General features: G+C 39.1%; 1 protein-coding gene across 1 annotated transcript; it reads left to right on the forward strand.

The window, feature by feature from the left end:
* The first annotated feature begins 1415 nt into the window (after window positions 1-1415).
* LOC307026391 (receptor activity-modifying protein 3) lies at window positions 1416-22729 on the forward strand. Its single transcript, XM_079661754.1, has 4 exons — window positions 1416-1721; window positions 15625-15654; window positions 15941-16100; window positions 20818-22729. Exons 1-4 carry the CDS (start codon window positions 1670-1672, stop codon window positions 21071-21073), a joined length of 498 nt encoding a protein of 165 aa, XP_079517880.1. The 5' UTR covers window positions 1416-1669; the 3' UTR covers window positions 21074-22729.
* The last annotated feature ends 245 nt before the right edge of the window (window positions 22730-22974 follow it).

Below are 22974 nucleotides of genomic sequence, written 5' to 3' on the forward strand. Positions count from 1 at the left end.
GCAGATAATGTCATAATGTCAACTGTCATCTACACACTATAGGCATGCTCGCCAAAATGTAATCCCAAAAATATAATAAAATATAGCCTTTTTTTATTGTTATCCAACAACTTCTAAAACCTCAACTTCATCCCTAGTGCATATAGATTATGTCAAATCTGTGTGCCATTTTAAGGTATTGTGACAGATTATGTTGTTTAACCTGCTTATTTTTATTACCGAGAGATGTGCACATATTTAAAGTGTTGCATAATTTCAGGAAATTCTGCAGGAGGTTGTGTTCTTGCATGGCAATCGTTTTTAAAAAGATGAGAATATTGTCTGTCAGCATCCTCAACCACTTGCCAAAAAGATTTACAGCTTTGGTTAATTGTCTGCAGGAAGAATAGTGCCCTCTTCCTGTTCTGACTTATTTTTGCTGGCAAAAAGATGAAATGTACTTTAATTTATTCAACTAATCACGTCCTATATCATTTAAACTGAAAGAACATATGAAAGGTTTTTCCAAGTCTGTCTAACTCCATTATTGTAATTTAGACGTCTTTATCAAATCCAGTGGGTATCTTCCAGAGTGAGTCCATTTCTGTACATAACACCCTCTTTGTGTTTCCCTGAACAGTGACTCCTTGTTGAGCTGCAGTGGGAAAGTAACACAAAGAGGGAACTCTGTACTGAAAAGACTTGGAAGATACCCTTTTTCATATTTTTCTCATACCTTCAGATACAGAGGGAAAATATTACAAAGGCATTCACATTCAAATGCAATTTAGACTTTTTATTAACCTGTGTTTAAATCACCTGACCTGTTGTGCTGAATTATTTCATGGTTGTCTCTGCTTTGTGTTGCTGTTGTCTGAAATAGGAGCAATTCCAAAAGGAACCACAAGAGGTCAGTGTTGTTTTACATAAAAACAATTAAAACGCATCCATCAGTGGCTCAGTGGTTCACTTTAATCCAGATTATCATCTATCATAATTACGTCATAATAATACCATAGTTATAATGCAATATTACATGTTTGATTGGAATGTCCTCATTATTTAAAGGTCTATAGCCAATTACAATTAAATGTGTATTATGCCTAAATTAATATAACATCATTACATTTAGACGTGTGTGCAAATGTCTGTTATAGTATGAAAATAAGGGACTGCATATTTTATTCTAAACTAAAGTCTTTATTGATTGCTGGATTCTCGTTGCGTCTTCTGCATAATATAGCCTATCCTTGTTTTTTCAATATTACATTTCAATATAGTTAATTTCATGCTGGGAATAAAAGGATACAATCTGCGCAGTTACTTAAGAAACATAATCCAGTGCCAGTGCTCTGTAGGAACCCTATCATCCCCCCCCCCCTTCTCTCCCCCTCCTCCCACAGAGGATGCAGGGCAGTGTGGACCTGACTCCTGGCGCCAGAGAGAAGTGGCAGTGATCATCAAGAGGACAGTCAGAAATCACGCTCTGGGATCAGATTAATTTACTTGTTTTTATTCCGGCTTTACCCCTACTGATCATTCACTTATTTCACTTGACTCGGGACAGCATGACGGAGTTCGGATTTACACAATTTGGATTATTTCAATGATGGTTCGCTTCAAATGCGCATTTCCACGGAGCTGCAGCTGAGGTTTCATTCAAAGTCCGATTGGATTTTCTAACAGCGTGATGGATACAAATGAGTTCGCAGTACTGAAACTTTTTGTTGTTGGGGTTTTGGGTGAGTATGTTTTATATATATATATTTCTTATTTGCAGAACGCATGGTAACGATAGAAAACGGGATAGTGAGTTATTACAGGTTGAAATAGCATCACAAAGAAGCGAGGAGTTTATTCCCACCAATTAACATAATAAGATATTGAACACATCAGTTCATCATTAAATTGCCACACTTCTATATCTTATTTTGTGTTCATGAGTGTGTCAAGTTGCAACGTGCACATAATAAGACTTATAAGAAGTCCCAGGGCAAATCTATCACATCACATGCAGTGAATGTGGAATATATGCCCTTTTGGACAGACCTCATCTGACCTATATTGTTGCAAATGGATATTTCTAGATCCAGCTCATTAGTTATTGGTTAAATAATTAAATTATGTTTAATGGTTGTTGAATCCAGTTGTGAAACATTACTGAGCTGTTTTCATGATTTAGATGCTCGTGTGGATGTGTTCTGCTAAACATGAATCCAGATAATCTGCTGCTGTAAACCTTGATATATATAGCTGTAGTAGCAGTGTAAGCAGAATAAATGCAATGACTCAGTGGTGAAGAGGAGTTCAGATATCGAGCTGGTGTGCAGCACAGTGACTTGGTTAAGTAGCCTGAGTGCTCTCAGTGAGCTGTTGTTGGGCTGATATCGGGGCCACCTGGTCTGACACTGATTGAAATGACCTGTCTTCCTCCCATGTGGATACATGAGCCAGTAGATATAGGAATTTCAAGGTCTGTGGTTCAGAAGAAGTTCAAACACAGGTGCTTATCTACAGTGATGCTTTACCTTGAGTGCCTCTGAAAGGCAGCTACACATTAAAGTGGCTTGATAAGAAACAAAATCTACTTTATTGGCCAAGAATGTGTACAAATTAAAGGAATTTGAATGTTGTATTTGCATAGACATGGAAATGCATATAAATAGACATTAGGGCAACACAGAAAAGATGAGATAGCAAATGGAAGGACTATGTCACCAGTATGTGAAATATAGGTGTATGTATATATAAAGCATGAATGACAAAAAATGGATTAAGATTATAAAATATACAATTTATAATATAATAAAGCTGAGTTATGATCATTTGGAGTTGGCTGGTGTTGACAATTTACATTATATTGCTGTAAACACGCCAAGTGTTCTGTAGCTCATGAAGAATATCCAAATGAAATACATACTTATTAGTATGGATGATTACATACAGTGTATACATCTATAAATACATGTAAAAACATGAATGCATTTAGGAAGTCCTTGGTCATTTTAAAGAGAAAAGTCTTGTGGTAGTTAATGAGATGGGGGCCAAGTCCGGACAGGACCTTCAGCCTGGACTCCCCTGGGTCTCTGCCATGTAGCAGCTGTGGCCTATGCGCTGTACGGCCACGCAGAAAACTAGCTTAGATGGACCTTTTATGACTTAAAGCATGTGTTATGCTCAGTTGCTGGACATGCCAGTGTAATGGGAAGCAGGAAGAAAAGACTCAGACTTATCTATGTTTTTTATGTGAGTCCACAAATTGCAAATTTCACCACAGCTGCTGCTGTCAAAGCAATTATATTCCCATGTTGTGAAGACATGCAGCAATGGTTTCCTCTGACAGCTCTTGTCTAGACTCAAAGAGTTTCCCATCAAGACCCCCGTTGGGAAGAAGAAAGGTGGAGGCCAGATGCAGCCAGTTCAAAGACAAACAAATCGTTCTGATTTGTTACTTGAGTATAAGATCCCATCTGCACCGCAGCAAAACACTGATTCCCACTGACTGGGAAGCATCTGCATCTTATCCTAATAAACAGCTATGCACAGTCTCACAGCAAAGGAAAAGCCTTGGGGTTTTTCTGTTCTATCTGAAAAATACCATTCTTGTGAACTATTATAGTGAAATGTATTCATAGACCCTAGGTGAGATATTGTTGTTTGTTGATCTCAGTTCATGTAAAAGGCTGATGTCCATGGGCTGTTTCCTTACACATGGATGTTGTTACACACAGTTGTGTTCATCACCTGCACATTCCTGTAGTGAAAGGCTTTCAAGTTCACAAATCAATCCAAATCATTTCTTTGTTAGATGAAGAAATGTGAGCTGGGCAGATTGTGTCTGGTTTTGCCAAAGTGCCTTTTATTTGTTCAGACTAAAAGATATTTCTTATTGGCAAATCTTACAATCTATTCTTTGCTAGGCAAATGTGTGATATTTCATTTCTCCCACTATCTCTCACCTGCAGTGGAAGCATGTTAAGAGCATTATTAATCTTTCAGTTGCCGTTAAAGATTCACCAGAAGGGTTTGTCTCTTCGCTCATCGTGCTCCTATCAAAGCATGCTGACGGCTTGCTGACTCTTAGTCCCAGTGTGGGAATCTGACTAAGAACCATAAGGTCAGCAGATTGCAGAGGCGTTTCATAGATGCACCTATTGACTCAATGCTTATCCATCTGACCATTAATTATTTAAAGGTTCCACTAAAAACGGTACTAAAGCTGCAATGTTCTCATCTCACCTGGCCTTTACTATGGAATTGCAAGCATATGCAAATCTAAATTAATTTGCCTGTTTGTTGGACAATACAAATGTCTAAATATGTCAATTTGTGCTGTGAGAAATTATGATTGAAACATTTTGTTTCCATATATACCATAGAAACTCCACTTAATACACAGGATGAAAGCTATTCTTTATATATCAATGTGTTAACGTCATGTGTTGTTCAAAATACTGTATATCAAATACAACAAATTCATTTCAGAGGAAAAACCAAATGTCATTATCTGATATAATTTGCAGGAGACGTCATACACTGTTACATGCTCCTCAAAGCAGCAGCAAGAGGGCAGAGACAGAGGAGGAAGGTAGTTATTTGTCTCGATATTTGACAGCGAGTTGATTTTCTGCCAAACGACCTTCACATTCTATCACAGAACAGAATAGGTGGTAATGAGCACTATTATACTCAGCATTGAATTGAAGGTGTAACTGGTGACTGTATAATGATAGACTGAAATGATCTAATGATGACCTGAGAGGGCCAAATGTCATGACATTCAGAAACAGGTCCGTTGAGATGGATTTGGTATATGAGAAGAGCTCTTTGTTCAAATGAACTCACCACAGGCAAAGTGTGCAATTGTCTGCGACAGCTGTAAGAAGTTGTAAAAGCTTTACTAGGATTATATGTAAAGCTCCCTGGCAGGGTTCATGGTGCTAGTGTTCAGAAAAAAAGAAAATAAATCTGGGGGTGTGGCGTTAGAAAGAGTTTAGCAGACATAAAGAGGTAACATCAGGGTGAATACGTCCACTTCTTATTCACCTTCTATGGATGAGTCTGATGTTGTTTATGCTAGGTTGGCTGTCTTTTCTTCTATTTATGTTCGGTAAATACAGACCAGTCGAGTTGGGGTTTTTCTGATTCCACTTGTGTTGTATACAGAACATGAGACGTCTGGTTATGAAGGTTTCAAAGTTGTTTAAATGCACCTTTTGACGTACTTGTGATAAATAATGGAGGTAATAATAAATGCCTATTAGGTTTGTTGTTGCGTAATTCGTAATAAGACCTTTATAATTGATTGCACGTCAGGTAACTGTCAGTTTTATCCACTGTGTACCAATTCATTTTGTAATATATACTCCTACAGCAGTCATATCATCACAAGGTGAGCAATACCAAATGAACACATGTCAGATTTGGATTTTGTTCATTTTCTAATTAATATGGTGGTGAGCAAATCGCCCCGACTCTTCCCAGAAGGCTTCTCGAGTTCAGTCTAGTATGGGACTGCAACAAAAATGTCAATGAAGGTCTTGGATTTATTAATGCCCTTTAGCGCTCTTGTTTGGCCTCACAGTCTTTGACCCGGTGTTACAATTTTAATGTATGACTCGTCACACTGTGTCTGTTTCGGCATACTAATATTTCTCACTGTCTGTCTGTCTCCCTCTCTGCCTCCTCTGCTGTCGTTACTCTTTCTCCTTTTTGTCTCTCAGACAGATTGATGAACAGCATGTTGGCACTGTCCTGACCGCCTCCAAGGCAGAGGCCCTTGGTAAACAACTGACAGAAATACAACTTTTATGCATCCGGTTTTACCAAGGAAAATTGTAATCGGGTAATCCAGCCCGGTTTTAATGGGCGTCAAATTCAGAGGTTGGTCAAATTTGAGACCAAAGGGTCCTGACCAAGCGTTTCTATGTGAGGAGTGGGGATTCAAAATGGGTTAGGAAATGATCTGTGAGATGATTTAAGCATCCCTATTCATTTTATATCAGAACTCATCTGTCTCATTATCCATGTGTCTGTCTATTGCTGTTTCCATTACATCGGTGATGAGAATTTGGCCCGAGTCAGAGTGATAACACATTCATCTGCTGTACTTTGGCTTTTATCACACAGATTGTGCCAAGGGACTGTAATTAATGGCCAGGACAAGTTGACATATTTATAACTGACTGGCTGTGTGGGAGACTAAATCGCTCAGCGGGGTGAAGTGTCTACTGCCAAAGGACGCAGACAATCAGGGGTCCTGCATTTGTCATTGAGCCCAGTCCCAATTTATCAGAGAAGAACAAGTGACCCATTTCCACTTTCCACTGAACCTCTACATTTAGAGCTTCGTCTCTTTGTAGCCACGGAACTGTGACTCCTGTCAAAAGCATTTAGTGTTTTTTAAAAGTGGATAATTCAAGCCTTTTTCATTTTATTCCAAAAAACAAATGTTTGCTTTTTATTGGAAGCAAGCATTTCAATGGAGCTAATTGTTGTGGTTTGTCAGAGACGGGGTGAAACAGTGTAGCTTCAGGCCATTTTTGGCTTTTATGTTTTTTAATTATAAACTTGTCTAGAGTGGAAGAGTGCACAGTGAATGCTGATGAAAGCCCGAATTGTGTTTTTCCGTTTAATTATCTTTGCTAACGAAGAATGATGTGGAATTTATACGTGTGCTGATTCCGCCACATTCCGCCGTTCACAGTTTTATAATCACATCTGTGCTCCTTATCTGTCACCAACAGCCTTCTCTGTGCATCTGTGTGAGAATGCGAGGGTTTATGCTCATACGAACACACTTTGAAAAACATTTTTGATGACCCTATTCCGTTTAAATGCCACAGACACATTGTTCAGGAGAGCAGCAGCTGCAATGCTTGCACAAACAAGCCATGATAGCTCATAGACAGATGGGTTCTCTCCACAGGGGCCTATTCTGCTGAAGCTTTGCTGTAATTTTCCTCTCCACGTGGCAAATGGACTGCATTTATATAGAGCCGCTATCCCAAATGCCCTCAGAGCTTTATGTTCACCCACCACATGCTGTCAAACCAACATCCCTGTAATCACGATCTGACCTGCTCCGGTACCTGTCCTACATGCACAGTGTACAGGTTTGAAAAAAATGGCAATTCTCTCCCGAAAGTCCCACATAATGAATTCTCTCTTCTCCCCCATTGGCATTTTATTTCTGTCTCTCTCCATCATGGTCATGTAGTACTCTGCCTCACCCCCCCTTCTCTTCCTGTTTTTGTTTGCCAAGCTCCCCTCTGTCTTGAACATCTGTGTCATTCTCCAGTCTCCTCTTCCTCTCACTCCTCCTTGACCCCTGGATCCCCCCCACGTGGAAGACTCCACTTTGACAGCCTGGATGCTCCGCACTGACATGAAAGAAGTGAATGTCCTCCTGGGTGTATCTTGTACTCCCATAGTAAAATATTAATTGTAGTTATTTTTACTTTTTATTCATGAGAGGCCACTTCTGGGTTTCGAGTGAATCAGTGGCAAAGTGCACCTAACCCTAAGATTGATATATTATGCCTTAAGTGCAATGCCCTCCCTCCAGATTTTTAATTTCCCTGTCTTGCTCTTATTCAGTGTCCTTCACGGAGTTTAAGAATTAATTTCTGTTTGCCTCACCTGGCACATCCGCTGCTGGATGAATAATAATCATCCATCAGTCAATCACTGTGGCCTGCACTCTGAGCCCCGGAGGCTTGTTTTTATGAGCACTGTGTGACAATGGAACTGATCAGCTGGTTTGGGAAAGCATTGATTTTGTCTAAATAAAATAGCTTCAGAACTAAGCAGAGAGCATTTTAAAAAATCAGTCTTTGTGTGCCTGACCGGTCTATGTCTCATGTGGCTTTGGACATTTTCAGATTTGTGAGGCTAATGCTCAGATAATAAATGGAAAAAAGTCAGAACCAATACAACAGCATGTTACAAGGCCCCTATTATGCTCATATTCAGGTTTCAGATTGGTATTTTGTGCTTCTACTGTGACAGAAGGTCTTTATTTTTCTCAGACTGCCTGTGCTCTGGCTCTGTTATGATTGGTCAACCGCTGCCCCTTAGCCTATAATGTGTTCTAGAAACGCCAGTGTTACGTAGTGAAGCCACTATGAAAACAAAGCAGTCCAATGGAGGCCTTTCAGGCAAGGGGGGGGACGTTTATGGACAAAAACCTACACATCACACTACTACAGGAAAGAGAAAACCCCCCAAAACCATATTAGAGCCCCCAACTTTTATTGTTGTAATATAAATGAGTGAAGGGACCATACATTAAAAATGTCTACTCGAATAACTTAAAATGAGTTGCAACATCGACTGTCACATGTTGATCATAAAGCTGCTATGTTTTATTTCAATTTTATTTACACTTTGGTGGATCACAAATGAATAAATCTAGAGGACTGGCAGTCTTTTATATTGCTACAGAGCACAGAAGTAATGGAAAAATCCCTGCCTACACATTGGCATCCTTTTCAGTCAAATGGAAAATAAACTAATGCAAGGGGGAGGAGGGGGGGGGGGTGGGGGTGGGTGATAAGCAGCATCATCCTCTGTGAATAATGTGGGAAACACTTGTGTGTGAGGCTACCAGTTATCAGATTGTATTTATTCATCATTCTTAATTTAATTAAAATATTGAAATGAAGGGCTCACAATTAATTTATAACGCTAATGTATGTTATTTTTTTCGAAATGTCAAATTGTGTTTCATCCGCTGGCTCCCTCTGCCCACATCACACTCTTTATTACCTGACATTCACTTAAGGGCTGCCTCTGCCTGCTGTGGTTAAAAGGCTTTCTATTCATCTGTGGGGGAGTGAGAATATTTCTCCAAAGCAAGCTATCTGCCTCAGTCTGGTCACCCTATTGTTTGAGAAGCTGTTTTTCTGCATCCGAGCAGAGAAATAATAGGAAAGGAGGAGAAGTCCCTTTATACTTGTAAAACAGGAAATGTAATGAGTATTTATGTGACATTGAACATCTTAGTGACATAAAACATTTCTTTAGATTTTTTATGTATGATTTCTGTAAAAAACAACTCCTCAAAAAGTCTTATTTGATCTATATTCTGACCTGAGGTTACCATGCTATCTCTATGCTGCCTTCTGGCCTTGCAAACAAAATAAACATTTCCCTTTGAAGGGTTGTGTTCTCATTGATCTGGCTTGTTTCAGTTGTTTTTCTGCAGATGCTGGACACAGGGGGGGGGGGGGTTTGAAAGGCCAAGAACTCAATGATCTTCAAAGTTATGTGGGAGGTCAGGGTGTTATTCATGAGTGCTGAGTGTTTGCAGATTAAAATGAGCCTTCGAATCGTCGCAATCTGTTCAGAAGTTGTCTTCACTGCTGGTGTATGTACATCGACACAGCACAGGTTTTAAATGGGCATAACTGAGGCGATGGATTGCAAAAGTACTGTGCAGCTCTGGTTATTATTTTGTCCAAGGCTCTCGACACATTTGAACATGTCACCGTGCATTTCTCTCCCCCTTCACTATCTCTCATCGTCTGCGTAGAAAGACAGTGGAGAAAGATTGTGCAGCAGGAAGACAAAGATGGAAAAGGACGCCTGGTTTATTGTCCTTCTTTGTTTTTCAGATTCTAAATTAATGCTGTTGGCACAGAAACGGAATCAGATAAAACCTTCATATCCTGTTTGAGATGAATTATTCCTTCTTACTGTGTGTTTAAACTAACACGAGATGGTGTCGTGTCATAAAAAAGTGCAGCCAAATGCAAAAAAAAAAAAATCCTCTAATTAAATCTGACCGTTATTACGAACCCTCCCATCCACTGGTACCTTGTGGTATTGATCATACTGTTGAGGAAGTACAACAATAGGGTGGAGGTAGTTAAACAAGCACTGACAGACATCATGCATTTGCTTTATGTTTTGGACATGGATGGCAATTTATGTCCTTTCCTTCCTTTCCTTTTCCCTCTTATCTATATTTATCTTGACAGCCTAACAGGCCAGTGGATGACAGCATGCCAACTGAGCAGGCCCTGGACTGGCAGCCTGTCAACCAGCGTGTAACACACTTAAATAAATTGATTTAGTTTCCGTCGAGTTCAAAATAGTTCTGCTTGGCCGACATAATTCACAAGATGTTATAATTTAGTGCTAAGGCTACATTTCAGATGACTCGACAGGTCTAGTTGAAATACTGGTTTGGTATTATCAACAATATCTGTCTATAAGAACTTTACACGAGTGGAAGTGTTTTTTTCATGAATTTTTGTTGGAGGCTTGAAGGAAGCAAATAATTGTAGCATGGCAGCGCCTTGCTAATTTTAAACCACCACACGCAGAGAATCTAATGAATATCCTGAAGTAAGGGTAATTATTTCCTTCCCTTTCATTAAGGGCAAAGATTAGACTTAATTATGCCAGTTTGAATACGTTTGTGTCTTTAAAAGAGCCAGCTGCTGCTCTAGAAATACTCCTTTTAGTCTATTCTCAAATTAAGCATCCTTTTGACAACACAAAAGCCAGAGAAACTCTCATTGAATAAGCTATTAAAATGGTCATTTTGCTATGATGTTAAAAAAACATTGATGGTAACATGCAAGCGGTTTCCTCTTTTTATAATCATAACTGATGTGGTCATGAAAAGCTTGGTTCAGTCTTAGAACTGCGTCGTCCTCAGTGGCCATGAAACAAATCATTAGCATAACTATGAACCTCAATGAAGAGGAAACTGATGAAAAATCATTGAAAGGGTAGAATTATCAATCCACATGTGGCTGATGAGAGATTTAATGATTGTATAAGATGAAATTGCAGTTTTAATGAGAGGCTGTTACAGTATGTATTCATTAATGTCAAATTGATTACTTTTTAAATGTTTCATTTACATTTTCTAAGTAGTAAAAGGCCTATATGAGGAACACAGACATCAATCATCTGTTTCTCACATCTCAGCTCATGCAATTAGAAAATGGTTTTCAGATAGAGTTACTGCAAATGGACACTTGTGGTTTTGTAAATTGTGAAGACATTGCTACAATCTACAACTCAAAGCCTATAATGGCGCATTTACACTGCAGGCCTCGCTCGGCCTCGCTCGGTTTGGTTAGGCCTTATTAGTCCCGGCTCACTTTAATGCTGCGCTCACTTTACAGTTTAGGAACTGGGGTAGTTGGTAGTATCTATAGTAACGCCGTGAAGGCGGAGCCGTGACGTCCTCTTCAATGAACGCCCCAGAAAAACAACACAGCCGTTAGCTCTTAGCACTCAGAGCTCACAGCTCTTCATATCTGTTCAGAAACTAGACAAAAGTTAAACAAGTACAAACCACAGACTGCCTGTGTCATGGAGAATACAGTGTTCATGGTAGTAGAGGCAGCTACAGATAAATTGCTTTGGAGCTTTGTATCCCCTCTGCAGAGGCATCTAAGAGATAGGCTACTGAGGAAGGCTGATACTGGCAATTTGTCTTGAAAATCCCTACTGGTGAGCTGTGTGCTTCTAAGGCCATATAAGCAGACAATATACATATGCTCTATGCACATTTTCTTAAAGCTGAACTACTTTATTGGTTTGGTCTTAAAGCCATCAGACTTTACAGTTTGGTTTCTCACACTGCTACTCCTATCAGTGTTGTTTCCATAAGCATTATGTTTATTTTGTCTTGTAACAAAGACCAAAATCAAGCTGAAATTATACAATAACGATATATTGATAATGTGGGAAGCAAACGTTGCTTTATTGTAGAGAGCTAAACAGGTAGGCTGATGCTGTTCTTATGAAGCTATAGCCAACAGCAGTTTAGCTATCTCTTTCGGACAGAGATAAGCTAGCTTCTCTGTGTTTCCAGTGTTTATGCTTAGGTAAGATACTCTCGGTAGCTTTATATTTCACTGAAGAATCAATGTTCTTGTCTGACTCTTTGCACGATATTAGTGTATTATCCTATTTTCCTTACATTTCTAATTATTCATCCGTGTCTGTTTCCTGTGTAAATGGAAATTTGATTGCTCACACATTAGCCGGAGCTACTTTACAAGCAGGACATATTGCTGTAGTCACAACTCAGAAATCTGTTATCTTAATCCAGACTGCTATTCATTTGGCAAACTGTCACGCACCGCAAGATGAGGGATCCACCAAGCTGTTATAATTCGTACTCTGGCAAGAATCACTGTCCAACTTTAAAACCAAATCTCTCACATACACACAGACTCAAGCTGATGCCAAATATATTTGTGTTCCCTCAGTTCACAGAGCGGAAAGATAAGATGTTGTTTCAAAACTTCCCCCGCAGTTGTGCAGAGATCATGCTGAAGGGAATCCTGCTGTTAGCTTATTTTCATCAGTGGCTCCATCCTGCTTGTGATTAATTTATGACTATTAATAACTTAGACGACAAGCTTCCTAGGTTGGTCTTTTTGTCAACAGCATATGATTATCGTATACAAACAAGAAAAAGAACATTCGCCATTTGTGTTTAAGGATAAAAGCCACTTTATAGTTTCAGGGTTAGGACTGCATTTTCCAACTGATGTTAAGTGAAATGTGATCAGAGTAACATCATCTCGTCTAGACATAACCTTTTTTTATAATGTTGCTGCAGACTTTGTGCTTCCCTAAGTGCTTGTCAAAAGAGTACATGTGGGATATTTGGTTTTGCTGATTGTTGCCTCACAGGAGATCAAGATGTATTTATGTTGGCTGTTATATATGAGATGTTATCTTTGGACCAGCTTGAATGAGGCTTATTATCAAGAGAAATTAAATGCAAAAGTAGTCCTGTGCGAACCAAACGACTGAAAGACAGGCTATGAAGTTGTGAAACGTTCAACTTTGAGTGCTCTGTAATCTTCCATGACATTGGATTTGATCAATTGATTAGCAGACAAGAATTAGATATGTTGTGGTACTCTTGAGAAATGACTTTCTGTCTCTTTGTGTCTGAAGGGAAGACAAGAATTGTATTTAATGCCTAGCTTCTCGATAACAATACAGAAATAGATGAGTTTTGATTGACGTCTAACTGGGGATTCTTAGACAGTGTCTCCTTATACCGTCTAAGGAACGCCGATGACTTGTAGTGACTCCCAACTCAGATCCCGTTCGGAAACAGCTTGCCTGAGAAGTCAACGTCATCTTTGACAGTCTCTTATAGAAATGCTTTTACTAGCCTTGTCCTCCTTTGTTGAAATTCAACAATGGATTCTGTGATTTTAACTTACTTTCTCAATCTTCAAATGTAGCACGATTCGCTAAGGTTTCCCCAAGGCTTTTTAAAAATGTCAAGCACTCACTAAAACACCACCCTTTTACACTCACATTTTGTTTTTACTGATAAACAAGATATAAAGTAATAAATAGTGAGATTTAGAGATCTAACAAGTCTAACTGTTCCCCTTGTTTCCATTCTTTATGCTAAGCAAGCTGCAGCTTTCTATTTAGCACACAGAAGTGTTTATCAATCCAATCATTTAACTCTTAACAAGAAAGAAAAATAACAAAATGTCAGCCTATTCTTCTGAATCATCTGTTAAACCAGGTGAAACAATACAAAACCAAATCAAAGTATAGATCCATTGAAACCAGGTCGAAATCTACTCAAATATTGTTCTGTGTATATTACTTAGACGATCACCTAAGGCAGCGGTTCCCAACCTGTGGGCATTGCAAGTGGGCCGTCAAATAATTAAAACATTTTTAATTGTAATTTGTTTTAACATATAGGAGATGACATTCCCATCTCAGACAAAAATAAAACAAAAATAGAATAAATAAAGATACAGTCAGTAGGATCACTTTAACATTTCACAAACTAAAATAGGTTGACAACCAAATACCACCAGAAACACAACATGGCAAGCATACGTATTGTTCCTTTAATCCCACTCTTCGTTAGAGCTAATTATTTCCCATTTCATGGCGTGTTGAGCCTTTGATTTTTTTTGGCAATCATTTTTTCCAAAATAAATTGCATTTTTTATCTACTCTTCAAACACCTTGAATTAAGATTACTCCTTGATTGACTTTTAAAAATATGTATTTTAGCCAGAAGAATAGTTGTATTTATTAACTGTGTGCGGTCTTCATCTAAAAACCCAAATAAAATATTAAAGGGTTTAAATGTAAATTCAATATTTGCTGCCAAATAATTTGCAAAACATTATGATTTGTGTGGAAACATTTTCATTATTAAGATTATTTTTTATTTGAAACCTCTTTTCCTTTCTCTTTCTTGATCCTCCTTAGCAACGGTCATTACAGTCCTTGTCTGTTCTGGATTAACAACGTGTCACATGTTTTGAATTGACCAATCAGAACTTTATTTAGCCTCCGTATGGTTTATGGTTGAATGTGGGCTGCACATTTTTTTTAAATTCTTAAGTGGGCCCCGAGTTGAAAAAGGTTGGGAACCGCTGACCTAAGGTACAAGAATATAATCCTCCACGAACACTCCACGTTGAAACATCCTCACATGCTCAAACAGGGAGGTCTCTATATTTAGCACGCTAACTTAGTAACAGTGTTTGTCCCACGGGGCGTCTCTCGGAAAGATTCTCCACTTTGTAAGTGTGACACTTCAAAGGCTGATACACCTTCCTGTGCAGCAGTATGTTTAGCTTCCGTCATCTATAACACTCTGTTGTGGTAAAAAAAATGAGCTGCTGCGTGAAAGAGTTTGGGAAAAAAGCTAGGTGGGGAAAAAGGGAATTTGTGTGATGCCCTTTTGTGTGGACGAGTATCATTGGGATATACATTTTTTTATCACGATCAATCTCTGTTTTTCTCTTTCCTTCTTTATCTCTGCTGGGTGTTCAACGAAAGACTGAACATAATGATGTTTCCTTTTAGTTATTCATGAAAATGTTCACTTAAATGGATTATAAACACAATTCAGATGGTCTTCGTTCTTATTTGTCACTTGGATTCTCCTCTAACTAGTTGAAACAAAAGACAGTTGTGTATGAATCCTGCTCTTCTTGGCTGTAGTCCAAAAGCACCATCACTTTTCACATGAAAGTACAAGCTCTATGGTCTTTTATGCCTGTCGAGAGGCTGATGGGAATCGTTTTGCAGCTGGTTGAAAGTGCATTGGATCTCAGGCAATAATAGGGTTCGGAAACGCGCACACCTTGCTAAGCCATGTGCACGTAGTCTTCCATCTAACATAATTGGGTGGTAAAAGCTGTTGTTTACCTTGATATTGCTCTTAAAGTGCTGGTTCCCTTTAGTACAAAAACCTGTTGTCTGGAACTGCTTATCTGACAGCTCACCTTGGCTGTTATCTCTCCTGGGATTACTGCATGAATTGTGATCAGCTAATCCACCTGGAAGTAGGTCGTCACAAAGAGCGCATGTTGATTTTATGAAATGATAGCGAACTCCATATAGTTGCTTTACAATAAAAGCTTTAATGTAGTGCACTCAAGCAAAGCTTTACATGTGAAACAAGAGCAGTGTGAGGTTTGAATTAGCAGTAACTTAATGCAACAGATTGAGTTCAGATGCAAGAAAAGGATTTTGTTTTGTAATACATTTTGAACCCAATAAGTTAGTTTCTATCAGATGGTGGTCTTATTTACTTGTTAATTAACACGTGGGAACCTAGCTGTTTCTAATCACTCTAAATTCATTCTTTTTTCTTTTTTTTCACAGTCAATGCCTGGATGATAAGAGGATTGTCAGGTAAGAAATCCATCCATCCATCCATCCATCCATCCATCCATCCATCCATCCATCCATCCATCCATCCATCCATCCATCCATCCATCCATCCATCCATCCATCCATCTGCATCCATCCATCCATCCATCCATCCATCCATCTGCATCCATCCATCCATGTCATCCATCCATCCATCTTTGTCATGTCTCATTTAAGTTCACTTTTCTGTCATCACTATTTATCAGTTATCCCACACAAATGGGGGTACGTGACCTATAAATGCTCTTCTTCTTCTTCTTCTTCTCAGCCACTGACAGTATCAACATAGAGCCCACTCCCCCCCGGCCGAGGAAACCCTGCAATGAGTCCCGTCTGCAGTGGGAGGTGGAGGTCTGCGGAGAGGACTTCAAGCAGGAGATGGGTCACATAGAGCCACATTACTGGTGTAACCTCACACACGTCATCAGGTACAAACTTATTTTATATATATTTATATACTGTGTTTGTAAGCTGCAAGCAAAACTATTTAGCAAATGAAATCAAATAATGGAGCTGTGTAAATGATCATGATCCTATAAATGAATAGGCCCAGTGGAAATATACAGGACGTTTCAACAGTGAGAACATTTAATTCAGAATTGCATTGGGCCATTGGTATTGAAAGTCTGAATATCTCATGATTATACTTAAAAAAGAATCCTCAGAATATTGACTTTTTCTGATTCTCCTCATTGTTTCTGCCTACTGTAAAGACTGAGCTAAAGGGGGGGGCAACACGTGTGGCAACTGATGTCAATTGATGATGAATCGGTGTATCCGAATAATGCCTTCATATATATTTGCTTCCCTTTGCATCTATGTATTTGTCTCATCACATGTAGCAGCGCAATTCATTTAGACAAACACCCACACTCACAGAATCACTCAGTGCTAATTGTATTTTGAGGCATTTCTCACTGCCAGTAACCTGATTTTATTATATTCCCAAAATGGATTATGAGCGGCAACATGCAATGCTACTCCTACTTCATCTTCTCATGGAGATTTCGGCTCTACAGCGTGGAAATGACTGCACCTGTTTAATTCATTCTTAAAATAGGTTACGGTGTGCTTGCCATGAAATGGTGGCCTAATTATGGAGACACCAAAATTGGCCTGCAACACGGAAAAAGCTCATTTCCTGTTATAGAGAGCCCAAAGATGTGCCCTAAAATGAACTGCTGCCGATAAGATTAGTAGACAGTTATCTGCTCTACACACAGGAGTAAAATCAAACTGTGTCCTTACATTAATCGACCAGTACAGCTTATTACGAGTGACTGCAGAGCAAATGTGTCAACCAGTAGAAAGCCATGAAATAAATGTGACTCCTGGACACTAAAAAGCCCCCTGTATTTTCAAGCTCTTATCTTTATCCCTCTTCTTTTCTCAAACACTTTTGTCTTCATGTCTGAGTGCTCTATTTTTGAAGTATAAGCTAGGGGGTTGTCATACAGGTGGATTTAAAAAAAACAGTAAACACACGTTTGAAAGAAAACTGTTATCCATTTCAACCTCATGCAGCTGGCTGGTAGTCTGTGGGTGGGAGAACAGCTGGAGGTTTGATTCCCAAAACCAGTTCTGTTTTTCTACGAAGCATCTGACCTTTGACCCATTGACCCATTAGCCTTGACCACCCATCTGCATCTATTTTTATCCAGCTCTCAACTCATTCCTTCCACTCACCTCTGACCTCTTTCCTTGAACTGAAGAGCCAGAAGGGGAGGGAGAAGTTTCTTGTGTACATGGGGGCTTAAAATCAACGTCAAAGTAATCTGAGTCACAGATTTGTGAGGAAAATTATTAGATTTCTGGGAAGAACAGTCACCTTCTTTCCCCATCCGTCACGCTTCTTCTGTTCTTCTTTTTAAGCAAATATTTATCTCGAGGGAATGTCAGACCTACGTGATGATTTCCAGAAACATTGTTTATTTATGACACTTTCACACATCGATCTATTTCAGTGATTATGAATGAAAGGCAATTTGAAATGTGGGATAAAGGAACAGCAACCTTAAGATATGATCAACCACATCAAGAGTATGTCAGCCAAACATGAACCAAAGACACCAGTGTTTTCATGTCTAGCTCTGGGAACATCCAGGAACAACCTCATGGCACTAACTATAAAAACAAAGATGGTTTCATAGCCATAATCGAGTGGGAAACACTGCATGACTTTCCAGGAACTCTGCCTGCATACGTCCACATTTTTATGACAGGAATTATTCATTTGGGTGAATTTGAGTATGATACTTCATTTACATGACCGGAGGATACGTTGAGTTTCTCGGAAGCAGCTTACTTTAGAGCCTTGAAGAAAATGATAAGAAGGCATGAGAGAAAGAGTGAGAGCGATGTAGGGAGTGTTGAGAAGGCTGGAGCGAGGGGCCTCGTGTTTGAACAAGCATCGACCCCTGCAAGGCCTCCTCTCATTGACAAATGAGCCGGGCCTCTCTGCAGTGATAGGACAAACACCCGGCCAACATGACTGTTTTGGTTCCAACTGAGCTGGTACAGCCAATCAAACAGTGTAAACAGACCACAGTGGGTACATTCAACGCACTTGAATCACTTACGTCTAATAACATATTGATTTTCTGCCTTGTGTGGTTTACAGCTTCAGGAGCTGAGGAACAGCAGTGTTGGTCTATTTGGACCCTTTTATATTACATATGTTCACTATCAGGAGGTATCTTCTGCCCCTGTGCCGACCAGTTGCTGCTCTAAAGTCATCAAAGCTTTTTCCTGCTGCAACTCATGACAACTAATTGACCATTTGGATGAGTAAGCCTAATTTTAAGTGGGTTATGTGGACCGCACCGCTGGCAGGAGACTGTTACTATCAACTGTAAGCGGCCTGCCATGGAGGGAGAGGACATTTAATGATTGAAATGATAGAATGATGCACTGTTTTTCACATGGTGTTAAAGTAGGGTAAGTCCCAACCCATTTTTGCCTCATTCTTTTGAATTTCATTACAGGACAGTTTGTAATAACATTAATCTGATTAACCAGTGAGCACAGCTATCAGTCTTAGAGGGTAAAACTGGGTGAAATGGATGCGGATATAAAAAGTATTCAAATAGCAGTCATAATGCATATTTGGAGGTGAACATTATCTTATCTTGCCTTCGAGAGCTGCAAACCCCCCAGGCAGTTTTATTTGTGCAGGATTCACTATGGGTTTCCATGAGGAGTTATGGAATGACAATCTGAGGAAAACTCCATATTAGACACTATTATTAAAAATATAGGCTTATTTTCATTAAGTAGCCAAAAACGGCATGTCTGTGAATGCATGCACAAATATATCAGGCAAAGAACGAGCCTGTTCTGTGTTTGTGGTTATTTTCAAAGTTATGTAATGCATTGTATATAATGCAGTTGAAAACCTGTTAGCTGCTATTTATTACATCTGGGAAATAACTTCAAAAGTCTGTTATTCCCTAAAGTCCTCCGTGCTGCATTTTGATCGTTTTTTAATGTATTTATTTTCTTCAGTCCCCAAACAGTCCCTTGCTGTATTTGTCTGAAGTTTTTGGCAGTGACGTAAATCCCTTTAGAAAAGATTTGATATGATTATGCATAGGGGATCTAAAGACTGCAATTTGGGCCTCAATCCAAATAGTGCAACACTTTTTATTGCATTTTCCACTTGAACATTTGAGCTTTCTCAGCAAACACTGTTGTTATCACTGGCCTGTTGTGCCTCCTTGCCCGCAATGCACTATACTATATCTTTATATCAGCACACACAATACATATGTCCCCAGGCAGCAGGGTCTATTTGATTTGCAGCACTTAAGTAAATGTCTTTCAAATCAATGGTTACAGCTTGACGTCAGAGCCTTATATATGTGCAGTACAGAGGGCGGCAGCATAAACATTTCCATACATTATGTCATTAGAGGAGTGGTGAATACTATGAAGGGCCGTGTAGGCAAAAAATTCAAACTCCTCTCGCACACACACTACTGAAAACATCTGGCCTTGCACACACACTACTGAATACAGTAGTGTTTGTGTGAGGTTAATGTTCAGTTGTGTTTGTGTGAGGTTAATTTTCAGTAATATGTGTGAGGCTTCATTTTCAGTAGTGTGTGTGTGTGAGGTGTTCAGTAGTGAATGCGAGAGGATTTCAGTAGTGTGTGTGCGAGGTGAGTTTGAATTTTGGCCTAGACGGCCCCTCATAGAATACATATAGCATTTTACATTATGTTAAGTTATCAGAGTCAGATTGATTGTCAACACTAATGTTTATATGTGTGTATTTTCTTCAGTTATAACAACAGGCAGTACTTGATGCCCTTTGTCTCTCCAGCTACGTACAGGCGTCTGATTAATGCAGCTTGTTTGTTTGTTTGTTTGTTTATAGCTCCAGGAATTTTTCTCCTAATCAACACATTTATTGTAGAATATATTTGACATATGTCAAAAAGGTCAAATTCTGGTCTGAATCCAATTTCCAACAAGTAACTGCCTTTTTAGGCACTGTAAAGCTGAACAATGATAACATGCGTTTTACCGGCTGTGCCTTCGTTTTAGTTTTTATCTCTCACAAATTCTACTGCTTTACATCCAAATGATGTAAACAAGGCAATTTATCCATAGGATTTAGACCTATTTTAGGGGTTTATAGACAATATTCCATTCACTGTTCTGCTGGTGAGAATGCACTGGATGTAATGAGAAACAAATCTGGACCTAGAGGACAAAGAGGAAAGAGGGATCTCGGCTGGCTGAATGGATTCATCAAAGCAGAGCTCTAAGCCTTGAATCTCCATGAAGGCACTGATCGCCTGTTGAAATGGAGAAGAGTAGTGGGCCTGGGCCAAATCGAAGTGAAAGGCAGAATAATGCCAGGCACAATGATGGATTACTTACCAAACCATCATATCTTTGATTAAGCCCAACCATAGTAGGGGTTTAAAGGGTTGTGTGACGTGGTGTGATTCATTTAATAAATGGGTAACTGTCCACCTCTACCATTATATGCAAATCAGTAGTTTCATCCCTTGAACTGTGTCCATTTAAGAACCCTAAAAGTAGAAAAGTATTAAGATTAAAAGTCTGACACCTAAAATAGAAGTGTGATTTGAATCTAATATTTTCCCTCTCTCTTCCTCCCGTGTTTCTCCCCAGGGAGTACGACCGCTTCACCTTCTGCATGGAGACAAGGTCCAACATCGTCAGCTGCTACTGGCCCAACCCGCTGGTAGAGAGCTACATCATCGACATACACAAGCACTTTTTCTCCAACTGCACCTTGGAGCACGTTTTATGGGAGGACCCGCCCGACGAAACTTTAACCATCCTCATCCTCGTTCCAGTTTTCCTCACTTTGGCCATGATCGCCCTGGTGGTCTGGTGCAGCAAGAGGAGCGATATCCTGGCCTAAGACAAGAGGAAGACGGAAGTGGAGGGAGAAGAAAGACAGAATTCAAGGTCCCAACCTACTCCATTAAAAACATTTATGTACAAAGGAGTGCACAGAGTTTTTGGGAGATTGCTTCAGTTGGTCAAAAATACCCCATAAGTGGCTCTGCAAACCAGACATAGGCAGATGCAAAGTTGTGTTTTCTTGAGGTTTTTTTCACAGTTCTGACGTTGATATACTGTCAGTCAACATGTTTATCAAATATTTCAATTATACAGTTGATTCTTTAATACTTTGATTTATTTTGTGACTGGTAACAGAGGCAACACAACCCCCTTGTGAATTAACACTGTTTCGCTTTTCTTTCGGATAAGAAAAGTGTCAATAAGGGAGCTTAAGATGTTGATCCTGTTACATTTGTATAAAGCCATATTAGCTTTCCCATTATTTACATTATTGAGCTAAGCTAACCAGCTGCTAACAGTACCTTTCTTCATTTAGAAAATTAGAATTAGAGGAGTGTCAATCTTCTCATTTAATTCTTAAACCTATTTTCCTGATTGTTGAACTCTCCCTTTAGGACACAGAGGATTAGGTCGTTTGACAACACTTATTGGGTAAATTGACCAGCAGGGATCGAATAAATCTGTGTGTATTCTTCAAAGCTCATGGATCCGGACCGTTGACCTCGGAGATTCTCTGTCTGAGCACTGAACCGTCGCTGAAGGCCAAAGCATCCACCAAGCGTCAGAGGCAAGTCTAAACGGCTGGGAAATGAGATTCCCAGAAGACACTGTTTGTTAAATATTTTAACATGATATTTTATGATGGCTTGGATAAAAAACAAGCCAAATATGGACTTTATATTGTATCGTATTGTTGAGTTACTGAATAGACAGTCACTACTGGAAGAGGATACACTGGTGTGCAACCCAAAGACACAGCAACACTATGATTCATATAATTTCTTGTGTTACTACCTGAACCTCCAGGGACTGCTTTATAACAGTGTAACTTATCAGATACTGTTGAATAAAATACTAAGAGGGATTCTCAATGGAAACAGAACAATGGACTGAAATTGAGACCTCACACTGTACAGTTCTGCTCTCTGTGCTGTCTACTGTATCTGCATCGCCTCCCCAGTGAGAAGTACACACTGATGCTTTGAAGTGAATTCCTTTAGGTGAAGGCTTCATTTGAATGTTCCCACTTCGCTGGTTCTTTGAACTGCAGTCCCTAACAGCCACGAGGCAAACTAAACCAAGCATTGCTTTTTTATTTTCTTCCAAAGCATAACACATCAATGTCTGTTTGTCAGCTGCCAATGCCTGCCAATCTTTGTCTGTGGAAACTGATTAAATCTGTCTTCAAATAACTGGTTGCGCTTCTTCCTTTTGTAGAAAAAGCAAGTTAACATGTACTGCTACAAGTTTCTTTGTGATGCAATGTTTCTCAGCTTTTGTTTGTGAATCAATGTATATATGTATCTTCTGCACAATCAAATGCATTCATTTCTTTTGTAATTCACATTCATCTAAAAAAGTGCAACAACCTTGCCAACGCTTGTAAACCATTTGTAAACCATGGAAAAATGTTGTTAATTTATATGTTTTATTGCCAGACATTTTTTTTTATTGTGCATCAATTATTCCGATTAAATCACAATGACATTAACTTTGAGATATTTCTATAATCTGTGTAAGAAACAATGCCACTTGCAACTTTTGGCTTCCTTTAATTTTATTTCACAAAACACTCCGTTATGATGTGATACAATACAATTAAATGTACCAATTTTCGATGTATAAATATATACTTTAATGGCACAAAGATTTAAACTGGGCACTGATTTTGAGATTTTGCCAGTAGAGGAAGTAAAATGCTTTTCATAAAATCAAATCCCACTTTGAGATCGTCTG

This window comes from Notothenia rossii, assembly GCF_949606895.1.
Source record: "Notothenia rossii genome assembly, chromosome: 12".
Taxonomy (NCBI): Eukaryota; Metazoa; Chordata; class Actinopteri; order Perciformes; family Nototheniidae; genus Notothenia; species Notothenia rossii.